General features: G+C 40.7%; 3 protein-coding genes across 3 annotated transcripts in view; 2 read left to right on the top strand and 1 right to left on the bottom strand.

The window, feature by feature from the left end:
* Positions 1 to 2,541, top strand: part of btbd8 (BTB domain containing 8) — a 32,735-nt gene extending 30,194 nt beyond the window's left edge. Inside the window, exon 19 of the mRNA XM_080429823.1 lies at positions 1,626 to 2,541. Coding sequence (XP_080285949.1) covers positions 1,626 to 2,125 — 500 coding nt within the window. The 3' untranslated portion in view covers positions 2,126 to 2,541. The remainder of the gene's footprint in view (positions 1 to 1,625) is intronic.
* A 480-nt stretch (positions 2,542 to 3,021) lies between these two features.
* cUnh1orf146 (chromosome Un C1orf146 homolog) lies at positions 3,022 to 6,119 on the top strand. Its single transcript, XM_080430325.1, has 5 exons — positions 3,022 to 3,160; positions 4,407 to 4,500; positions 4,643 to 4,814; positions 5,075 to 5,153; positions 5,950 to 6,119. The coding sequence occupies exons 1-5, from the start codon at positions 3,095 to 3,097 to the stop codon at positions 6,061 to 6,063; spliced, it is 525 nt and encodes a 174-aa protein (XP_080286451.1). The 5' UTR covers positions 3,022 to 3,094; the 3' UTR covers positions 6,064 to 6,119.
* A 586-nt stretch (positions 6,120 to 6,705) lies between these two features.
* LOC308086881 (glomulin-like) lies at positions 6,706 to 10,988 on the bottom strand (the record flags this gene model as incomplete). Its single annotated transcript, XM_080430524.1, has 15 exons — positions 6,706 to 6,801; positions 6,879 to 6,973; positions 7,547 to 7,682; positions 7,773 to 7,836; positions 8,228 to 8,337; positions 8,629 to 8,713; positions 8,814 to 8,887; positions 8,976 to 9,017; positions 9,333 to 9,422; positions 9,542 to 9,572; positions 9,679 to 9,732; positions 9,842 to 10,020; positions 10,107 to 10,197; positions 10,402 to 10,651; positions 10,856 to 10,988. 15 exons carry the CDS (start codon positions 10,986 to 10,988, stop codon positions 6,706 to 6,708), a joined length of 1,530 nt encoding a protein of 509 aa, XP_080286650.1.
* Between the last annotated feature and the right edge of the window lie 11,815 nt (positions 10,989 to 22,803).

Genomic DNA, 22,803 nt, shown 5'->3' with positions numbered 1-22,803 from the left:
TTTGAATTTGTAACGCCAATATCCTTTTAAGGATGTAGATTGGTCTCATTAAAACACAAGCTGAAATGTACATATTTGACAACTAAACTACCTAACATCAGAGGCACTTAGCCCTTGATGTCACCGTTTACATTTAAACAAAGGGAAAAAGCAATGTTCGTTTCAACAACATGGATAGAATTGTATGTCAAAATTAATGCCATGTGCTGGTTTAAAGAATCCGCCTTGCGACAAGGCTTGTGACATAGTCATATCAATGCACTTTGATGTACATATAATGCAAGTTCAGTTATTTTCATTGTCTCTCTTATGTCTTGAAATTTAGCAGGTTTTGGCCATATTTTGATTTTAACAAACGCAAATCATGAGTAAGCTGTGTTTATTCTATTTTATGAAAATCCAATTACAAAATTATGCTGCGTGGCAAGTTGATATGGGATTATAAATCTAAAATATTTGTACAACATTGACCACAACAAACTGCCACTTGACTTATTTCACTTGACTGCTTTTGAGAAATGGTGGGCTACACCAGGGACCCTTTCTCCCAGGATCCTTTGTGGTGCCGTTTTGCTTTTGTCCTCCATAAATTGTACCTGTGCTTCAGCTTAATACACTTGCAGACACATGCATGCTACTATTAGAGACCATTTGTTGCTGCATTATTTTATTCCATCCAATATTTTGTTTTTTTTAAGTTTGTTTTGTTTTTTTGTATCCATTACCTTTTGCCATTCCCACTAGACTGGTGTTTCTAGATAGAGGCTCAAGAAAATAGTGTTTTGTAGTGTGAGCTTTTCGTTCTGTAGATTTTGTTTAGCGTTAGTCTCCTGTACAGTATTGTGTGCCGTGTTTCTAGAACAGACTTAACGGTTCTGCCATGTCTCTCTTTTTTCACTGTCATTATATGGAAAACCCCTGCTGTGTGCGCTATACCAGTGCAAACATTAACTCATTATTTTCTGCTTTCAATGCCAAAATGCATTTTTTTTTTGCCACCTTAGGTTTTACAGTGAAATTGTTCATTTGTTTAGAAAGACTAATAATAATAATGTCACAAGGACATTGGTGGTGTTCATTTGTTCTGCTACTCATTGTTGCTTGCATTTAGGGTTTTGTGACAGTATAGTACTATAGTCTTTATGTTGGGTCGGTTCATTGAAAGAGCTTCACAAAAAATACATTCATGCTACATGAGCTTAAGACATGAAAGCTCGCTAGTGTTGACAATGCATGGCTTACTGTTTTTTGACACTGGTGGATAAAAGAGACACATTCAGAAAAAAGCATTCCTCTGTATTACCTTTAAGGCAGCTGTTCATCCTTGTCCTCCATCTTCTAAGCAGTGATCTAGTAGTAATAAAAAAATATGAGCCATTGACTGACCATAATGTGGCCAGATGTGGTGATAACGTCAGTGAAACTGCTTCCCCACCATACAGTTTTGACCCAACTGCAGTGGGTGATCATTTCTAAAGGACACAGTTGCTTTAAGGGTGGAAATTCAATAATCAATGTTTTAATGTAACTGTGAGTAGTATGAGAATATCTCTGACATTAAAAAAAGAAAAACTATGGAGGAATGAAACACTTTATCATTCTGCAGTATTGTCAATTGCTTTTAGGCGACATTGGTTGTGACAGATTGGATCAAACCAGCAAACATGAACGCCGTCCATCCAAAGCCCTCTCGCCCATTTACGAGACGGATGTGGGTGAAGCATTTGAGCGCTGCTCGCACAAGGACAAGAGTAATGTACAGCGGGCAGAGGAAGAGAAGCAGAGAGCAGATGATGAGGAGAACTGTAAGTTTGCCGAGCGGGACTGGAGCCTTCTCAGGCAGCTGCTCTCCGACCAGGGGTCCAGTCTGGGCATCATAAACCCTGTGCCCGAGGAGCTGAATCTGGCCCAGTACCTCATCAAGCAGACACTGTCCCTGTCACGGGACTGCCTGGAGACGGAGGCCTTCTTGCCCCATGAAAAGGAGACTTTCAAACGTTGGGCAGAGCTCATCTCGCCCATGGACGACTCCTCCACCAGCATCACTGTGACCAGCTTCTCCCCGGAGGACGCTGCGTCTCCACAGGGTGAATGGACCATAGTGGAACTGGAAACGCATCACTGATGGTCTTGAGGAGTTCCTCTGACGGACAGTTGTCACCTTTCTCTCTGAACGTTTACCAGCTGCAACATCGTCTTAACTTATTCTGACATATCTCTCCATCTCTAGGCATATCCTGTTCTTTTGGTCAACTTGAGTTTTGGGACTGAGCAACAAGTATCTTTTTTGCATTTCCCATAGCGATGCCCTAATCATGGACTGTTTAGACATACATGGGCTGTTATGCATGTGGATATTTTCCTATGTTCAACTGTTTACTTGGTGTTGCTTCAAAACTCTAGAAAAGAAGTAAAATAGCATTTCTTTATCATGACATTGGTCTGATGAATGACTGGCGTTTCTTAAAAAAAATAAAGGCAAGTGGGCCTCTTGGCTTACATTTACTGTAATATTTAAGTTAATAAAAGGTAGTGTTTCTGAATAAATCACAAATGTTTGTCATGTCGTTATTTTTACTGTGTGTGTGTGTGTGTGTGTGTGTGTGTGTGTGTGTGTGTGTGAGAGAGTGCATGCATGCATGCAGTACACTTTGAATACATGGTTAGTTCACAAATTTAAATACTTTTGGAGGCGCATTTCAATTTCATATACTGGGTAAAAGAAAAGTTTCATAAAATGTAATCCGCCTTTAATATTGATTGACACAAGCTGAAACATCAAAGATGGGACTGCTCTCTCTTTGATGTTTCGCCCAGGTGAGCGTGGTTATATGCCTAGAAACAACCCTAACCTTAACATCACTAAACATCTCGCACACCAAATATGCCTAAACTAAACCTAACCTCAAAACCCTGCCCACCTGGGCGAAACGTCTGGGAAAGAGAGAGCCCGCTTCAAAGATGGGCGTTGTTTCAGCAGGTGTCCGAATAGCCAATCACACGGCGGATCGTTCCAGCCTATGGGATCTAGTCGCAGCAGATTGCATCAGTTGCTTTCTTTCATCCAAGCAGTCCGTCTGGTCAGTGGTCAGTGATGTCTACCCACAGTGACTCACCCGTTCAATGGAAAACCACCATTATAGTCAGCACACCACTTCAGGTAACAAAGTTACTCTAAACATTTTACTTCAACTGGACAGTAGTAAACGCTGCCTTCTGAAGTTAACGTGCTTCATTTAGGTCTCTGATAGCAGACAGTCCATGCTGCCTGCATGTCCATGGTACAGATGTGACACACCCACGTAAAGTTATTACCTGTGGTGTAAAGCAACTAAGTACATATACTCAAGTACTGTACTTGATCACAATTTTCACTTATTTTTTTTACTTTAGTAGAGTATTTCCAATTTGCAATACTTTTACTTTTACTCCACTACATCTCAGAGGCAAATATTGTACTTTTACTGCACTACAATTATTTGAAAACTTTAGTTAGCCTACTAGTTACTTTGCAGATATAAATTATTACATTATAAAACTTGCATGAACCACTTTAGCCCTATTTTATCCACAGGCTATTTGAAAATAGCCGATCTACAAGCTCACAACCTTCACATCCAACATGTGAGCTTGTGAAAGGGGGAGAGGTGTGCAGCAGGCAGGCTAAAGCTAAATGTAGTTAGCTTGTATAATGTATTATTTAGCTTGAAGAGCACTTAAATAAGTATTTTACAAAATACTTTTGTAATTGTCGACAAACACTCAATGTTTATTGAATAAGGCCAAAATGTAAACAAACAACAATTGTTAATTTTATATAAACTATATGACTGATGTTGAACTTGACAAGGGTCCTTTTACACACCACTCAACACTGCTAGCTAAAATGAAAAAATATATATTTTTAAAACAATTAAAATTATATATAGATATAATAGATAGATATAGACAGATATGAGATGATAGCAATACTGTTAAGCATAATGCTGAATATTCAAGGTTAAAGGACGACTTCACCCATTTTCAACCTGTCTTCTTGATATAGTAGGTCCTCACTAATGCTGATGATAATATGGTACCATTTTTGTCTACTCAGTGGTGCCTCAGAGGAGGGCTGTGCACACTTCAGAAACTGAACTGTCCACAGCCCTCCTCTGAGACACAGACAGAGTAGACAAAAATGGTACCATGCTGTGGTACTCATGTCACTGGTAGGTGGGATTCTGAACTGTCCACAGCCCTACTATGAGACACAGACCGGTTAGAAAACGATGGTACCATATAATCATGAGCAAAGGACCAATTATATGAAGATAGGTTGGAAATAAGTGGTCCGTTAATGATGTCGCTTGCAGCTTCTCAACTATTGTGAAAGAATCTGAAATGATCTTTATGTGATCTAACAGAATCATGGTGTGTCAAGGATGCTGGGTGTGCAGCAACATAGGATTAGATTTTCAGACAGTGTGGAGCCTGGGGCCTTTGTTTTCCCATTATCAGGTAAAAACAGTTCACATTATACAAATAAACTCATGGTCAGAACTATAAACTTACAATTTAAAGACACCACAGCCACGGTCTTTGATGGAGATGGGTAATAAGTGTTAATAGACCATCATTGCATTATTCCCTTTCCTCGCAGGTACAGCATTTTTGCTTGTTCACCTACAAGAACTCCCAGAGAACGTGGAAGAGTCAGGACTGTTTGAGAAGATCAATACGTTTGTGAAAGTCCACCGCAACTGCTTCCTACTTCTACAGGCCCCCTTTCATGGGAAAAGTGAAACGAACATCTTGTCAATGATTCAACACAGGTAGTTTCATGACAATGCTGTGTTTTTTGTTATTGATTATTCAGACAACTGTGTTGGATCTTGGAAAACAAGTTCATGGTTGTCGTCACATGTACACAGGTCCAAATGTAATTCAACAACGACATGAATTAGATAAGGATTTTCATTGAATTCCATGGGTTTCATTACAATGATTCCAATAAATGTGTTTAATTTAATGCAATTATACTGGTGGTCATGTTTCTGTCATTTGTGAAAGGAGCTGATTTGGTCTATTTCAGATTTTTTGGCACCAGTCTAAGGATTCTACCTGTGCGAAACAATGCAGAGATCGTCCAAGGCATGTTGACAATTGCTAAGGTATGGATAAAGACAGCACATGGTCATACGTTTATGTTTATGTTTATTAAAGGATCCTTATTAGAGACACATGAATAAGCCTCTAGTCTTCCTGGGGTCCTGAACAAAGCAAATAGAATACAGATACAACTAAAACTTATAAATTAAAGTTTAAAAAAGATCAATCAAATAAAAATGAATACAAAAAGACATATTAACATTATGAAATCAAATCCAACAGTCCAGTCAAATTAAAGAAATACACAAATAACAGTTACACACTTGACAAGTTACTTACTTTTTTAAAGTAATTTTGTTATGGATTGTAAATAAAATGTTTTTGGGCAGAGCATTCCAGAGTACTATTGACATATATATAAGTGAGTTTGAGAAAATGTGTTCTTGGTGCTGTTCTTGTTCTTATGTTACTAGAAGCTGCTCCTCTTGTGTTGTAACCATGTTCAGAAGTCATATGTAACTGGTGAGCCAAGCTAGACGGCTTATTAGTGCTAATAATGTTCCGCCGTAGCATTAGAAGACTCACCGATCATTTCTGTTCAACCATTAGCCATGCCAGATGTTCATGCATATAGCTAATACTTGTCCTGTAGGAACAGTCTAGTGCCAGACAAGCTGCTTTATTCTGAGCAACCTGTAACTTTTTCAAATCAGATTTTGCAGCTGACGACCAGATTACAGGGCAGTATTCTAAATGAGACAGAACCAAAGATTCATACGTTGGTGAATGTGGGAAACAAAATGTATAGGCTATTCTACCCTCTATGATATTAATGTTTAAAGTCACATATGTTCCCAGGCTACCAGTAAACCCCATGTGGACAGCATCCGGGATCGGATGTCTCTGGCACGGGCCCACATCATTGAGAGAAGTCCTGTATGGGAGATGCTGAGAGACATAAAGCTTGGCTGAGCAGGTAGTCAAGTCTCAAGACCCCAACTGTTCACTATATTCTGTTGAACTTGTTAATGTACACGTACAAATTCTGAGCCTTTTTCCTTGAGAATTCAACATAGACTACGATTCTAGTCTACTACTGTACGGACTATAGGAAGAGATTGTTATATCTCCTGTGAGATGTTATGGATAGAAACATGCATACTTTATATGTGCTTGGTCTTTATTTAGCCACAACATAAAAAATAAAAAAACTTCGTGAAATCAGTGAGTGGTCTAAACTGGTGACTTATAGGCCATTTTACAATCTTATTTATTGCATGAAGTTCCTAAAAATAAAAAATAAAACCACACAAGCTATAATGTACCGTACTATCTATCGCTCGGTATTGCTTTCAGAAATGTCCCTGGACCAAACAGTGAATATTACAATACCCTGTACTCTACACAATCTCTGTGGTTCAGCTTTGTATATCAGTGACATCATCCAGGGTACACTACTGTGGAACATTGTCAGTGTTGCTTTGTCATTATCAAGGGATGAAAATAAATCACAGTCATAGATTTCATTTATTTGCTTTCACTCTCACAGCAGTGGTAACAGAACAAGTTGGAAAAACAACAGATTATGTTGATCTGCTCTTTATTTCCAACTACTTATTCTATGCTCTTCATGTTCTCCTCGGTTATCTCTTCAACGCGATTGATAAGGCTCTCCATCAGGTCAAATGTGACCAAAGCACTCTGCAGTACCTGAAAAGTATGGGAGTTCTTTAAGCTTTCTTAATGCAGGTCTGACAATTGGCAGCTGATAAGAATAGTTAGAGTACCTGGTGCTGGACTTCTGGGGACATATCAGACACCTTCTCATGTCTTATTGTTGTGCCTTTGAAGGATTTGGTAGATCTAGCTGTAGCTCTGGCTTCTAGAAGAGAAGAAAATGAACAGTTCAGAATATGAACGCTTGCTCTGTGATTCTCAACCTTTTTACTTTCAAGGATTTGTTATGCATTAGAGTTAGACCAGCACAGACTACCATTTGATACATTCATTTTATGTCTGGGATCCAATCTTCACTGTTAATTTCATTCTGAGAGGGTACAAATGGAACCAAATGGCTCATGGGTCCATTTGGTTCCATTTGTACACTATTTATTACAGATCAGAAAGGGTCCATTTGGTTTCTAACCATTAATCATTTAGCCAGGGACCCCCTGGAACCCCCCTGTTGTTGTTGAACCTTGTTGAAATTTGCATTTACCCATCCTATAACTACTAGGAGCAGTCAGCGCCATTCTACGTCGCTCGGGGAGCAATTAGGGGTTAAGAGCCTTGCTCAGGGACACATTGCTAGCCTGGCCTGGAATTGTACCTGGGACAACCAGGGCCTCTGGCTCCCCAGGCGGGCTCACTAACCACTCAGCTGTGGCCGCCCAATATCAATCTGTGTTAGGTTATCTGGTTTGTTTTTTCATGTGGATTAGTGAATAATGCCTACCCTTAGCTTTCAGCTTTTGATCCTCCCGCAGTGCTCTTAACTCAGCTCCGTAATAGGCTCTGGAGAGGCTGAGACAAACGCGCAGCATTTTTATGTATTCGTCTTTGATCCTGCACAGCTCTGTCCAGACACCTGTCTGAAAGCAGGAGGAATAAGCTGTCAGCGCGCTGCATTATCTGCACCAAGTGACAGATGACAAGATCTGTAGTGAATCACAACGACTCACATTTCTCTTCCATTCTTTGTCTCTGATTAAGAGATAGCGTAGCAGATTGAGACACTCCATTATCCTGGGTAGAGAGACAAGGGTATTGTTTAATATTGGTTCCGCCTAAATGAGGAGCTGTTATCAGTCACATTAACAAGTGTACTGTCCATTGGATTTTACTAGTTGGAAAATGCATATATTTAAGAGGTAATCAAGCCATTAGGGCCTTTAAGTTTACTTGGTCTAAATTTGAATCTGTCGCGTCTGTCAGTGACACCTGAGCCTCTGAGAAATTAGCTCCACGGTTCCTGAAATGTGAGCTTCATTGCAAAGTGGATCTGTGCTGTCATCCATCTGCCTTGTCATGGCAATACCTTAATTATGACAATAGACTTGCTTTCAAATAAAGTAAGGCTAGTACAGAAACTACTGATCAGTTCTGTGCTTAAAAGGACGAGGACAATGTTTCTCACCTGTCCATGCCGTGTAACAGGTCTGTCTCGGCACCTTGTGGCAGACACAGGGCCAGCCCCAACAGAGGGAGGAATTCTGCTCCTAGAAACCAGTCATTGCCATGGCCTGGCTGCAGAAGAATTGTCATAGAATGTACAGTCTTTAGTTGATGGACATCCAATTTAGACAAAAGGTTCCCTGGGACAGCAACTTTTTTCATTATGGTGCTGTTATTTTTTATGTAATACTGCTCCAGGGATCCATAAGCAGTTGACTCAGTTATTCTGCAACTTAATTAGGCCTCTTGCTTGTTATAGCTTAATAGATGAACAGCCAAATTGGCCCAGACAGGCATAATATATATCCAGATAGGACTTCTCCAGTGTAAAGAAAAATGTAATGTGACATCTTTTTATCTTACCTTCATGGAAAGTTCAATTTGATTCTTGATGTTCTTTATTATATAACCCTCCAGCCCTGCATGGTGGCTGGTTTTTAACATGCACCTGCAAAAGAAAATCAACCATTTTGAACTAACTGGAGATGGATATATTTTAGTAGTTGACATTATGTTTTCTTTTTTTCTCATGTTCTTAGTATTCTTACCTGAAGAACTTGTACTTTGCCTCAACGTCCAATTTATTTATGAAGAGTTGAATAACTTGTAGTCCTTTTTCTCTCTGGGAAAGCAGCCCTCAGGTAAAACCGATTTGTTTGACAGTATGTCCATTGCGAAATAAGTTATCATTAAATAGATGATATACTCACCAAATGTTGCATCGGACAGTCAGTGAGAATGTGGCGCAAATGCTGTCAAGTAGAGTTCAACACAAGTCTGACTTGATTTGTCAGCAATTGAAATGCTCTGCACTTGACTAAGATCTTTAAAATGGCATTAAGATAACTCAAAGCAGTGGCAGCCATGACATTGTGGATTTTAAGAATTCAAGGTAGAACATTACAGAGGAATACAAACAGGTTGACAACATTTACACAGCGTTCCTTATACTGTAGACACACATTATGTTATGTTTCCACAGCTTTGTTAGGGCATACTTCACCATGTGTTATTTCTATAGATATTTGAGACTATAAGAATGGGAACACTATCACAACGTGGCTCACCTGTGGGACACTGTAGAAGGTCTGTAATTCCAGTAGATCCACTGGAAGGCTGTTGTCTTGCACGCCCTCTAATGCTTTGGCATACAGTGCCTGAATACAATTATTAAACACACTTTAACACTTGAGGAGAATTGATTCAGCTGCAGGTTCAGGCTGATTTTTTTTTTTAAGGAGCTTTTTATTTTTATAGAAAGTAATTTGTCTCTTACCAGGCCTTTTTGTGCACGTGATTCATCTTTTCTGTTAGACAAAAAGATAAATTAATGTTTGTGGTCCAGCTTTTATTTAAAAAATGTTTTTTTAAATGTTGTACAAGCGCCATGCTCAGTGCCTAGTGTTTACTTACGTGCTGAGTAAGATATTTATGTATTCCATGTTGCACTGAAGAACAAACACAGGACTGGAACAGCAAAAAAACACAAGTATGAACTCCTTACAGTTGGATCGTTGTGTGATAAATGATTAACATTTTGTGAAAGTTTATCATCTGCGTTTTAGTAAAGGTTTACCTGAACACTGCAGGAAAACTCTCTATGGTGATGAGTTCGACAAAGAGTAGGTAAGCCAGACAGGCCCTTGATTCTTTTGCCTCCTGACTCTGATCATTTTCCACCTGAATGCTTTTCTTCATGATATTGTTGTAAAACAGGAGATTTGGTAGAGGTCCCTGGATGACTGGCAGTGTGACCTAGGATCAGGAAATGTATAGTGAATGTATAGTGTCTTTATGGCTGCCTTTACATAGATGCAATGTAAGAAAGAGCTTTGTCTTACCACTATTACTGTTGCAAAGATCCATAAGGGTGATTTTATCCCTGGTTCTAGTTCGGCCTTAAGGAGAGGCTCCCTCAAGCTTTTCATGCAGCTGTAGGAAGAAAAAAAAAGAACTCTCCTTTAACCACATAAGCCCTATAAACTTCGACATAAAACAAATTGTTGAACTAGCTGATCTCTCTACTACAAGCTCACCACACGACACATCGTGACTTGTGGTGAGTAACTGTAAATGTATATTCAAATTCTTCAACCCGACCAAATATGGAGATGGTAGATTTTATGTGAAACGTACAACTTAAGAAGTTCAGTCTTCAGGTCATGGTCGGCAGCAGTGATGGCACCGTTCGCCTCTTTCCTCTTCAGTTCCTCCACAAAGGGCTCCATGAACGCAGCCAAGATAGTGCAGCAGCGACACAGACCGTGTATGTCGTCTATCTCCTGCTGCAGGGTGTAAGGCACCGGTAGCCGGGACACCTGCTTCTGCAGGGCAGACAGAGCCAGGCCCAAAGAGGCTGCCCTCTCCTCGCCCATCCGAAGTACCACTTTTGGAGACACAGGGACATCAAATGAGATTCTGTCACTTCCCAGCAGGGGGAGGCAAATAGCACTTTTTTAGTAAATAACTATCTTGCCATGTATGATCATTACATGGAAATTGCTGTTGATAGTGGGGAATGTTTTAATGCAAGTGAGTGAGAGTTATAGCTGGTCATTATGTCATAGATAGGAGTTGTGGTGGTTGGTACCTGTTTGAATATGTGGAGCCAGGGCTATGATGGTATCAGCAATGACATCTGGATTAATGTCCTCCACTAGTTGAAGCAAAACACACTGGAGCTCTTTTGGGTAGCAAGTCTGGACAACAGGATCGACATTCATCAACTTTATAATGCCTGCGGTCATTTATACTTCATCGTACAACTGTATCACACGTCACAGTGACCCATTGTGAGCTTGTAGATCGGCTATTTTCTACACGTGACACCGTTGTACGACAAAGTATAAATCAGGCTTCAGTTAACATGTATTGCTGATGTTGTGTCCTATCGTTATGATAATTGTCCTATCGTCACATTCGGTTTTACATACCTTGGCCAGGTGTGTAATGGCAGCCTCACAGTGACAAGCACTCTTCTCATTTCTAACCACTTCATTTGTGAGGGTTGGCAAGAGAGCGCAGCCCGTAGACTTAACAAATTCCTGAGTAAAAGAGAAATTCGATTGTCATTTTCAATTATTAACGTTCTCTGACATTTCAGACTCAAAGCATTATGGATGTTCTGAATTAAAATGTTACATAATGCTACCAAAGTGACAATATGTTCATAATATCTGTATGGCTTATTGTCATGTTTCTGAACATTAAAATGCACCCTATGCATGTAGCAGATGCAAAAACTGAAAGTCACATGTTTCTCTTTGGGTAGCTGGTTTCTTTTAGTGTATGGAGACTTGGAGACAACACAAGTGAAAGGCTCATGCGTCTGAAAGTACATGAGCTTTAGAGTGGGAAGCATAGGGCGATGGGACAACCAAGGGCACTTAAGAGGAGTTGACGTATCGAAGACGGTTATCAGTGGAGCGAGAAATCTGACTGCATATCTACTGCCTTCGCTCGCACACCTTCAGGGCGTGAGTGGTGACATGTACTGTATATTCTGCTGGTAGGGAGGTGAGTTACCGCTGTTCACTGCAGTATCTCTTAACCCCATGAACCCTATTGTTCGTATTCTGCAAAAAAAGCAGATCTGATCGGCCATTTCCAGCAAAAAGATGTGGTGCCCTGAAAGCAGGGCACAAAGCCTGGGACCCTGGACAATGAAGTATTTACGTAGGGGTTAAGTGGTTATGTTGTTTTCACGAGGAGACTTGCAATGCAGTTCTTACTTCTGGGACACTAGTATATATGTCTCCACACATGTGTGACCAGACCAGTCCTAACTGTGTTTTTGTCATTGTGATGCACATGTACTGTAGCATTACCTGGTTTTTCTCATCCTGAAGGATTGCTAGTAGTTGCGCGCTGCCATCGCGAGCGAGACAGGTTGTTATGAAATTATGGAATAGCTTATGGTCCTCTGGCTTCAAACCCCCCTCTGGATTATCACTCTAAGTAAAAGAAACAGGATACACAATAATTTAACTCTGAGAATTAATTTATCACTGAGGTTTTTACTGTGTAGAATGCTTTTGTTAAGAATTGTTATGGGCAGTATTCATTTAGCATGATTTTCTGTTTGATATAAAAATAAATTATATATATATATATATATATATATGTGTGAATGAAATATACAACAGGCTTTAAAATGTCCCATTTCATGCTAATATGCCAAGGCAAAGTAGTAACATCTCATAATCAGTTTCATTTCAAAATATTAGACCAATATCAGTTTCTGCCAAGGCAGCATAAATGTGTTCCAAAAGTGGTCAAGGGTACAGGGTTGGTTATAAGGCATTATAAGTCATAGACATCATAAGCTGTTATAGTGACATTATAGTTGTATTATAATGTCATAATGAATACGAAAGGTAAAATGCTAGTTGCCTGCTTTCTAATGTTGCATTTGACAAATTCCTCTACATTTTTAACTTGTGTTCTGATTTCTCTTTTTGCTTTAAATCTTGTTAATTTAGCGTCTTTATATTTCGGTGTGTATCAGAGGATTTGTTGTACACTCATTAAAAGCACGTGAACAAGGTCTGTTAGCTTGACGACTTACCCATCTCTGAATTACATCATTCACCTGATGCACAGACATCCTCAGTCTCCTCTGGTTCTACAGGCAGTGTTAAGTGTGTGGTCAATTTCAGCAGAATTTCAGTCCTAAATACACACAAAGAAATAAAACAGTCCCAGCATCAGTAACCTGCCAAATCTAAAGATCTTGTCAAGTCTCCAGGGAGAAGTGTGCTCACCATAAACCTCTTATCTCCCTTTGTGCTTGAGGCGTAATAGGATTAAACCAGGGCACTTCTATGGGCCATGTAGAACTGTCTGGAGTGTTCTAGCTCAATTCCCACCCCCCACCCCCAAATACAGTAGAAACATATACACTGGATTAAGTCCCCCAAAGTAGATATCCATTACACAAGAGGTAATTTAAAAAGCTTAACATTTTTGTATATGATTTAATAAATATTCATAGATATTGCAGTGGAGCCACCATGAAGCTCAAAATGGAAATTTGTACTGTAGCCAACATATCATTTTATCTGCTAGTAAATTGGTGAAAATAAGGTCGTCCCAACGGATCTTTTGGTAGATCACTGCTATTATAAAGGCTGTTATAATAGACTCACTTTCCCTGTAAATGCTTTAGCCTAGACAACATGCACAAAATATTAATAAAAGCTTTGACCGTTTGTTAGTCACCATGCTAGCTGAGCATCCCTGTCTTTTCACAACGTAATCAAATGGAGAAGCATGTCACACACACACAAAATGTGGGGATTAGGAATGCCTGTCCATGATTGCCCAATGTCACTATATTAGTCATCTATCTAATGACAAAAGGCTTCAAAGGGATGCTCCATCCTTTCTCCCCAATGAACTCATGTGTGTGTAATATAATATAAGTACAATCACTGACTTCCTGCCCCAGCTAGACAGCCTGGGTAAAGGACCAGCTCAAGCCCTGATTTGAGATGAATGGGGTGAGGAGCGTGTTTGAACGGTAGGATTTAGCCAGCATCTGCTGGTTAGGTTTGCTCTCTTTATTACAGCGCGATGAAAGCCTTATACAAAAGCCACAAAGCAAATACAGATACACAGACTGACGCTCACAGCATGTTTGTCCCTGATTTTTGTTATTAATTGCTGGCTGATGAGGTTATGTTTTGACAGTGGGACCTGGGTGAGGAGTACATGAGAGTATATGAAATTTGGGATCAATGCTTGTATTGTTTATGCCCTATTCTCAATTATGAATTACCAATGTAGGATTCGCAGGAGACAGATCACAGCCCAAATCACATGAGTTTAGAATGTTTAACTTTCATTTTATATTTGTAAGTAACTGATTATCAAAGTGTATGACACTGGGAGACACATTTTTGTTGTCCATTATTTTAGGACCAAAAATATGAAAACACAATATTAAATTCTTAGTTATTAAAGTTGTTTGTCATGAATCATTTCACAGCATCAAGTAGCCTTCTTTAGGGTCTTGACACATTGGTTAAGAAACACTGGTTTAAATATGACCAGTTGTTTTCATTAAAAGGTACAGCCATTCAAACATTGTAATTCTATCTTTGTGCGCATGGTCACAAAATAGTGAAGAATTAGTTGTTTTTAAACAGAAAACATTGGGATTGTAACAATTAATAAAATAGTGTAACCTCTTATGGTATTGTAACTGCTTTTATTGTTTACCACCATGCATTCAAATATGTATTCTTGTAGATCAAAATCTATGGACATTGTGAGATGGACATGGCGGGACAAATTAAATCTATAAACTGACATTTTTATGTGCCTGGTTCAGTGTTTTGCAGTGATCAGTGTCCAACTCAGGAGGGCACTGTTTTCATGATATTATAGCCTAGTCTGAGAGTGACTCCATGGTAGGTAGTGTACCAGATGATCAAACAGGCAGACAACATGAGTTAATACATTTTGATAAACATTTGATGGAATGTTTGAAAAGTCAAAAAAGTGAGAGAACCTGAATTCTTCTCACTGCTGCTCTTACAAGGCATGAAGCTTAATAATGTCTTGTAAGAGCAGTGCAGTGTGGGATTTTTCTTTCTGTTGTGTGTGTGTGTGTGTTTATTTTTTACTTATTGTGCTCATCCTATCCTACTTATTATAAATGGTCTTATTTTGGATGTGTGAATATTCCCCTTACTTAATAATATAATATATGTTTGATAGAACTGCTTTTTGACTTGTTTTTGCTGACCCAAAGTTTGCATATTAGACTCTGATAAAAACCAAAAGGCACATAAATACAAGATATGTTAACTATGTGCATAGGTTTATAAGAACAACCACACAGTTTGAATGACATCCAATTATGAAATCTAATTAAGACTAGCTCAGAGTGCCCCTGTTAAATGAATGTTGCCTGATGTACTGTATCAGGTCAACTAAAGTTTCCATTTCCATGGCCTTGATTGATATATTGATGAGTAGTCATTTGACAGAGGTAGTTAGTGTATAATGGCTAATTTATGCTCCCTCATATGGTGGTGTCTTGTACTGGCAAATAGCAGATCTACAAGCTCACAAGGCACTACTGCATCCATAGTGAACTTGTAGATTGGCTATTTTCAGCGCACAACACTGTCGTCCACTTAACAGCATTATAGCTTAATATACCTTTACCTTGTCCAATCATGGCTGCTCTGCTTCAGGCATTCGGGAGCTGTCTGTCGCTTACAGGCATATCTCAGGTCACTGCTATCGCATGTCCATTTATATTTAATTTGCTGGACTACAAGAAAACAATTGTGTAACCCCATCCCCTCATGGATTCACGACTCTTTAGTTTGTGCTTCAAGGTGTGTGGAGGCTGCACTGTGGTCAAACAGGATCTCAAAATATGTGTTTAAACCACGTATTAGAGCATGGATTTAAAACAAAATAATATTCATTGTTTTACTTTCTTGATCTTCATATTTTCATTGAATTCATGAATTTTGTGTACAGCTTAGATTTGATAGTTTTATCCTATTACTGTAACCCGACTGAACAAGAACTCAATTATAGCCTACAAATAAAATTATATTTTGTGGAAAGAGTGTGTGAGGAAAAGCTTGATCCTGAATCTTATTTCATGTTCGATAGTGAAGTGCTAGTATACTGTACAATATTTACGTACTGTATGTAGTCTAGCAGTATGAGAACTATATGAAGCCTGCATGTTTCTCTCCCATATTTCCTTGGTGACCATAGGCTTTTAGAGATCATAATGTTCTGAGTGACTATTTACCCAGTCGAGGCCTCCCAGGAGGCCCTCAAAGAGTGCCACTGCAACCTCTCCTGTCTGCCAAAACCCTCTCTGGGCCCCTCCTGTGCTTGTCAGGAAAAAAGCGCCGTGTTTAGGGCCTCTCCCACTGGGCCCAGTTCATTCTGAGTTGGACTGATGCATTTGATTTCAAACAAGGATATTTTTCATCCAGAATCTGATCGCTGCCTTTGCTCTCTGATCCAGGTGACCCTCAAGAATTCTGCAGCAAGTGAGCGCAGGATTACAGGTTTTCCTCCAGCACTGGTTGAAAGATGCAGATGTCAGCATTGTCAGAGTGATGTGGGGGCTTAGTCAGTTTATTCTGTGTGATTTGTTCAGTGCAAAACCAATGCTGGTGTGGATGTTAGGAGTAGAACAAAAATTCAAAGGAGGAAGATGTACCCCAAGTGAGCTAAGAGCTAATGGAGTGGCTGTTCTCACAAGGGAGAATATTTGTAAAAGCTTTGCTCCCCGTGGCAAACAATTGACGGGAGGGGCTCTGAGGGTGGGGTCTGAGTGTGTTTGGAGAACACGTGACGTGTGTGTGTACTCTGTCACCTGGATGTTGTCCGGGCCCGGCCCTTGTTCACATCTTTCAACATGGGGTAAAGGCTCTTCATCTGCCGGTGTAGCATGAGTAGAAAGCTCCCAAGGTGAGACAAAGGGCCCGAGACCAGACACCGCAGTCTGTCCTGCATCTGTCTGGTAGCGGATGACGCTTGGGGTGGGGGGGGGAGTGCCCCTGCAAATCCATACCACCTTCGACCAGCACCGTACCTTCGCCTATGCCGGAGCCTGCTCACCATTTTGTATGTTGCCATTTAATGACAATTACCAGTGTCAAGTTGTTCCCAATCAATACACAGAGCGCACACACCCTGGTCGACACAGATAACGTCTGCATGTCCGCTGTTTCTCCGGGCTGTGGTGACTGACACCCTGTCTGACTCTGATCAATAAAGCACTGTGCGCTCACGGGCACTCTGCTGCCGCGCACACAGACCCAGTAAACACCCCCTCACCCTCCCCGGCTGCGGGGCCAAGACCGGCCCGGCAACTCCCCAAGGTGGACTAATCGCAGATGTTTCATGTGAACTGGCTGTCAAAGCAATTTTGTCATCCCCTCTCTCGGGTTGGTGTTTGGAGATGCTGACACACTGTGTTTGGGGTACCAATGTCTTGTTTGAAGTGATGGAGGCTTTTAAGCCTCTTTTTTTCTCTCCCCTTATTTTTTCAAAACTCCCTTTATCCGTTTAACTGTTCGCTCGAGTGTTAAGAATTGTGTTTCACCTGCCACGTGCGCTCACCACTCCCTGCCAGGTCAACTGATCACCCCTGAATTGGAGATACTTGACCAGGAATCTTTTCTTTGGCTGCTGGTCAAATTGTTGTTTCTAGGGGAACTTTTTTTGGTTTATTTATTTTAGCCTAAACGATATAAAGGTCGGACGATTTTATCGGTCAATATTGGGCACAGGCCTGTCACAGATATATCGGTATTGGCATATATGTTGTCCAATATGAAAACTTAGTTTGACAAGACATAATGCAGCAAAAACATCCCCCCCCTCTCTCTCTCTATGTTGACATCTTCCAAGTTTTTTCTGTTTGGTTTGGTTTTAATTGTTTTATTGTGTTGGAATTTTTCCACATGTATGTACCTAAACAGTGCATCTAAGTGACAATAAAGTGAATCTGAATCTGATCTCTAGGCACAAGCAGCTATAATCAATGCTTCTCAGAGGTGGCCTTATCAATGCGCTGTGAATGTCCCATTCAGAGTGAAGGTACAGCTCTGAGTTTGAAGTGGACCAGATCAGATTCTCCTCATGATCATGAATGTTTCAGAGGGCGCCAGAGGGGGACTGGGAGAGTCTCAGCCGCACTGCCTGGATCCATTTCCTTTTTAACCATGGCTCCGTCGTTTTGGATCAGACCTACACTCAAAGCCATGGAAACGTTGGGTCGTCTATACCACGTGCAGAGATATGGGGAAAAGATAACAGAGGTGCTCGGTTACCGTTCGGTGAATGTTTTCACGACAGGCGCAGGCACACTAGTTGATCAGCTCAATCCCATTTGAAATAATGGAACCACAGGATTCACCTTGAATGAAATGTTAAACAGCTACACATTATGCCTGTTCTCATTCTCTCACTATACACACACACACAAAGTACAAAATTATGTATATACCCTATACAGTATATACTTATTTATTTTTTCAAAACGTAGAGTAACAAATGGTTGGTCATCTGTACATTCAGGATCAGTAACCTTATTGTGAGCTCACAAACACAATCCACTCTTTCTCTGTCTGTCTGTCTTTCTCTCTCCCTGTGCTGTTCCTGCAGCCAGGCACCAGCAGAGACCTCTGGGGCTGGTGAAGTACTTCCCATCTCTTCTCTCCCGTATGTGATCTCTATGCCGGCATTAGCCAGTTTTGATCCTGCTGCAGTCTGACACATGACCACATGGCCCCCTGAATGGGCATTAGCACAGGCTTCAACAAACCTTACATCTGTGCCTCCCAGCATCGCCACCGCTCAAATCACTCATTAAATCAGAACACAAAAAGTAACTTTACTTGAATGCCTCGGCATAAATATTTTATCATGGCTGAGAATAAATCTTTGTCGTTTTGTTCTCTCTCCCCTGGCTGTGGCACCACTTATAAATCCTCTGCTGACTTGTGCATCTCTCTCTCTCCTCTCTATCTCTCTCTCTCTCTCTCTCTCTCTCTCTCCCTCCCTCTCCTATTTGGATACAAGTGCACGCTTGGCTTGGTCATTTGTGAAATGGATCTTATGAATTTTTCAGAGAGATTCATAGCTGCAATCAGGCTCGGTTCAGGGTAGGACTGTATCAGAAAGCAACATCTCTGGGTTGTGTGGACTCTCTCAAATCATGTGCCATTTGATAAGATAGGAAGAGCAAGGTTTTGGCTTTTCCCAACAGATACGTAAACTTTTAAATATTTGCTTGCACAGTAAAGTCCTGAGTGTTTATTTGACTCCGGTCTTCAAGTCCATTTGTACACTCTCAGAGTGTACAACATTTACAATCTGTGACGCTTCTTAGACACCTGTAGACTTGCTTTATGCTTGGTTTGATTAAAGGAGCACTTCACCCATCTTCAACCTTATCTTTATGTAATTGTTCCTCATTAATGTTCATTATAAGATGGCACAATTTCTGTCTACTCACTCTGCGTCTCATTGGTGGGCTATGGACAGTTCAGAAACCTGCCCACCAATGACATCATCAAAGGGGATTCCAAGCAATTAGGAACTACAACCGTTGTCTTCCTGTAAAGTTTGCATGCTGAAATAGAAGCTTGCATTAATGGAACATTTTAATCTTGTTTTGAGATGATCATCGGTAGGTAGGTTTCTGAACTGTCCAGCCCTTCTCCGAGACACAGAGCGAGTAGACAGAAATGGTACTGTAATAACAGCATAGGCCATAAGAAGTATAACTTCCCTAATATTGGTGTGTAATTTCTGTTCTGTTCTGGTGGCAAACTGGAATCTTCATTCTTTCTAAAACGGTTATGTTACACAGATGAATGCATTTATCTTGCAATTACCTAGACAGCTGCATTTATGCTAAATAATATAAGTTTGGAGGCAACGAGGAGGACCAAGTGGACTCATTAATTTAACATTTGTGTGTTAATTGTACAGTAAACAAGGGTTGGTGAACCCTCTTACTTAACATTCCTGATCTCATCCCTTTCAGGTCTGGCAAAGTGTCTAACTAACTAACTAAAGCTTGTATATGTCAGCAGTTTCAGCTCTTCTCTAAAAGGCTTTAAAGCTCTAGTCCTTGTCACTGTGATTCTCTCAGGATTTCCCTTTTCATATGTCATCTCCGCCCCCAAAAGAGAATCCATTGTTATCGAGCCTTTTAACCAAGGTAGATCCTTTTAATGTCACACTCGGGATTCACTTGTTATCAGACACAACCATAGATAAAGATGCAACATGGCAGGTGCACTGTAACAGCACGAAAAAAAGGATTAGAAATGAAGAAAAAGCTTTTCCCCCCCACATGTACAGTACAGTATAAGGTACAGAATATGAGCCTGTCTTACACACAAAAAAACCTGTGCAAAGTTACAGTGCATAGGCCGCACATGGAGGAATCTGTGTCATGGCTGCATGGGCCCTAACTGAGCATTAGAACACCCTCTTTGTTCCTGAGTGACAGCTCACATCCAAATTGTCTAGTGATATGTAATGCTAAATGAACCGGGTAAACATGTCTTTAAATGAGAAGACGACCTCTTACAACCCCCAATCCCTTCTAACCCCGGCTCTCCCTTCGTCCCTTTCATCAGACTGGCAGGCTTCCCCTCCCCTGAACACACGCTGTTCAGGGTCCCCCCAAGACCCTTGGAGCACAGCACGGCTAATGGAAAGCTTTCAAGGCGGCCGGAGGAAGAAAAAAGAAATGTCGGCTCTCATTTGGCCACTACCGTTCTCTGGTGTCACTGGTGTGTGCGTGTGTGTGTGTGGTCGTTATTGAGGGTTCAACCTGGGCTAAGAAAAAACTGAAAGACTTCCTCATGGGCGTAATAACACACTTACACACGCAAACACCTCAGTCCCTCCACAGCTCCTCTGGATCGAAAGATAGTCTGCTGGTAGACAAGGGACATGCCATAATAAAGTGCCCTGACGCCAACAAGGGCCTTTCTTGGAACAAAAGTCTTTATGTTTTTGGAAATTATTTGGACATTTTTGTCCAAAATAGGGACTTGAAAAGTACTGTCATGACTCTACTAAATGAGAACCAATAGATTAATAATGAAATTCGCTATGTCTCGCTATGTGTTCAAAGGAGTTGAATACCGGTATGTTATGTATTACTGGAGTTTTTATTAGAAGCCTAGTAGTAAGTTATTTTTGTTTATGTTGACAGTTAGATGTTGGATTGTTTGTGCCTGAATGTTCACTTTTTATTCTTTAGTCCTTTAGTGCTTTATTTTGCATGAAAAACGTATTGAAGGTGTTCATTTAAATGCTTGCCAGAGGGTGAAGAGTAGCGTGTGTCTACTGTAAGTTAGCGACGGTAAATTAGCGAGTGTTGTACTGAATTCGGAGGTCTTACGCCCGTTCAGAATGTGGGAAGGCATCGCGGACTCCCCATTGGCTTAAAGGACAGCCAATGAGGAGAAGGTCACAAAAAAAGTCCCGAAAAAATCACTACTAGCTCAGAGACTGAATATAGACCAGCTTGCACCACAAGCTGGTAAAAAGAAACCTATGCCATGCTTTGAAAGATTTGCTTTGAGCAATGTCGAGTATACCATGAATCATGGAGTCAATGGGCTAAACATGACAGACCCCGGCATGGTCCTTTAAAAACATATAGTATAGTACTCTTTTAATGCTAGTGCACTTTTTTAATGCTGTGTAAAACTGTTAAAAAGTAAAGCTATTAAATACATGAGCGTAAAATGAGTACTGTGAAAGTCAGCTACAGTATGTGAGCGCATCCAGGAACAGCCTGGAGTTGGCCAGGACCCTCTGGTACGTCCTGAAACAAGCGTGTCAGCCTGACATGGCCAACTCTCCCACACAGCGTGTTCAGCCTGTCAGCTGCCTGCCTCGCTGGTATCTCTTGTTATTATTTTTCTCTCATTCTCCTGCCTTTTCTTTCCAGGATCATGAATAATTTGTGTCTATGCCTTGCTGCTTGATGACAGCTGTGCAGTTGGCTTGCAGTCTATTTTTCAGATCAGGTGAATAATGAATAAGCCCTTGCAAACAAAAGAGCTGCGTCCTGCGTGAGCCCTGCCTCTCTCTCTCTCTCTGTCTGTCCCACCACAGGGCATGTCAACCTGTGGGGGAGGGGCCAGGTATGGAGGAAAGTTTATCACCCTTTACCTTTATCTCTCTCCATTTCTCTTTCTCCCTCACTCTTGAGTCTTCTCCTACTATGTTTTTTCCATCACTGATTGCTGATCACTGCAGATTTTTTTCCCAGCTTGCTGAGGAGCCTGCCCTGCTCCAGCCCCCAGTTCATATCTCTGTAGGGCTACAAACCTGTTCAACTAGAGCAAAATGTGCTGATCAGAGCGTGACAGTGAATACCACGCTATTATTACAGTATACACTGTGGCAATCAGAAAGCCTCAGGCCATAATCACAATAGTTCTCTCTTTGTGAGGATTTTCTCACCATGCAGCGTACTGTGTGATAAGTCAGTTTTACAGTTTGTACTTGGCATTGACCAGATGTTGATGTTGCTGATCACAGTAACAGCCACAGTGGCTTGCATGTGTGTGATAATCTTTTTTATACATGTTGCAGTTTTGCTCTGTGGCAGTTTAGTCGCATGTGTGACAGTTGTGAATCAGTTCCTCTTGACACGTGGTCTGTTTTTAAAAAGGGGTTTCTTTATGCCAGTTACTTACTGACAAATGAGACTAGCTTGTCTGTGGTCTCTGAAGTCTCAGTTGGAGAATTAATCACGTAAGCCCTATCTTTATACTTGGTCGTAAGATGGTGTCATGCGGCGAATTAGCCAGTCCTGTTCATGTTGCACCGCGATGAGACGTGTTGTGAGCTTGTAGATTAGCTATTTACGCTATTTTGGAAGATTTGCTAATAGGGATACCCGGTTTAACCTAATTCTTATGCCAAAAATTACCAGTAGCTGTACAACATAGACAAAGGTCTAACTGCAACAAGATACAGTAGGTTCAAAATAGCACATTATGTGTCTGA

This window comes from Gymnoscopelus braueri (genome assembly GCF_963280865.1).
Source record: "Gymnoscopelus braueri genome assembly, chromosome: 6".
Taxonomy (NCBI): domain Eukaryota; kingdom Metazoa; phylum Chordata; class Actinopteri; order Myctophiformes; family Myctophidae; genus Gymnoscopelus; species Gymnoscopelus braueri.
Note: the sequence above shows the minus strand (reverse complement) of the source record. Positions and strands in the feature narration are given on the sequence as shown.

Bases quoted from the DNA above. Each gene is read 5' to 3' on its own strand.
- cUnh1orf146 (XM_080430325.1), top strand. From the start codon at position 3,095: ATGTCTACCCACAGTGACTCACCCGTTCAATGGAAAACCACCATTATA. The intron at 3,161-4,406 runs GTAACAAAGTTA...GTGATCTAACAG, and splicing joins TAGTCAGCACACCACTTCAG to AATCATGGTGTGTCAAGGAT. The intron at 4,501-4,642 runs GTAAAAACAGTT...CTTTCCTCGCAG, and splicing joins CTTTGTTTTCCCATTATCAG to GTACAGCATTTTTGCTTGTT.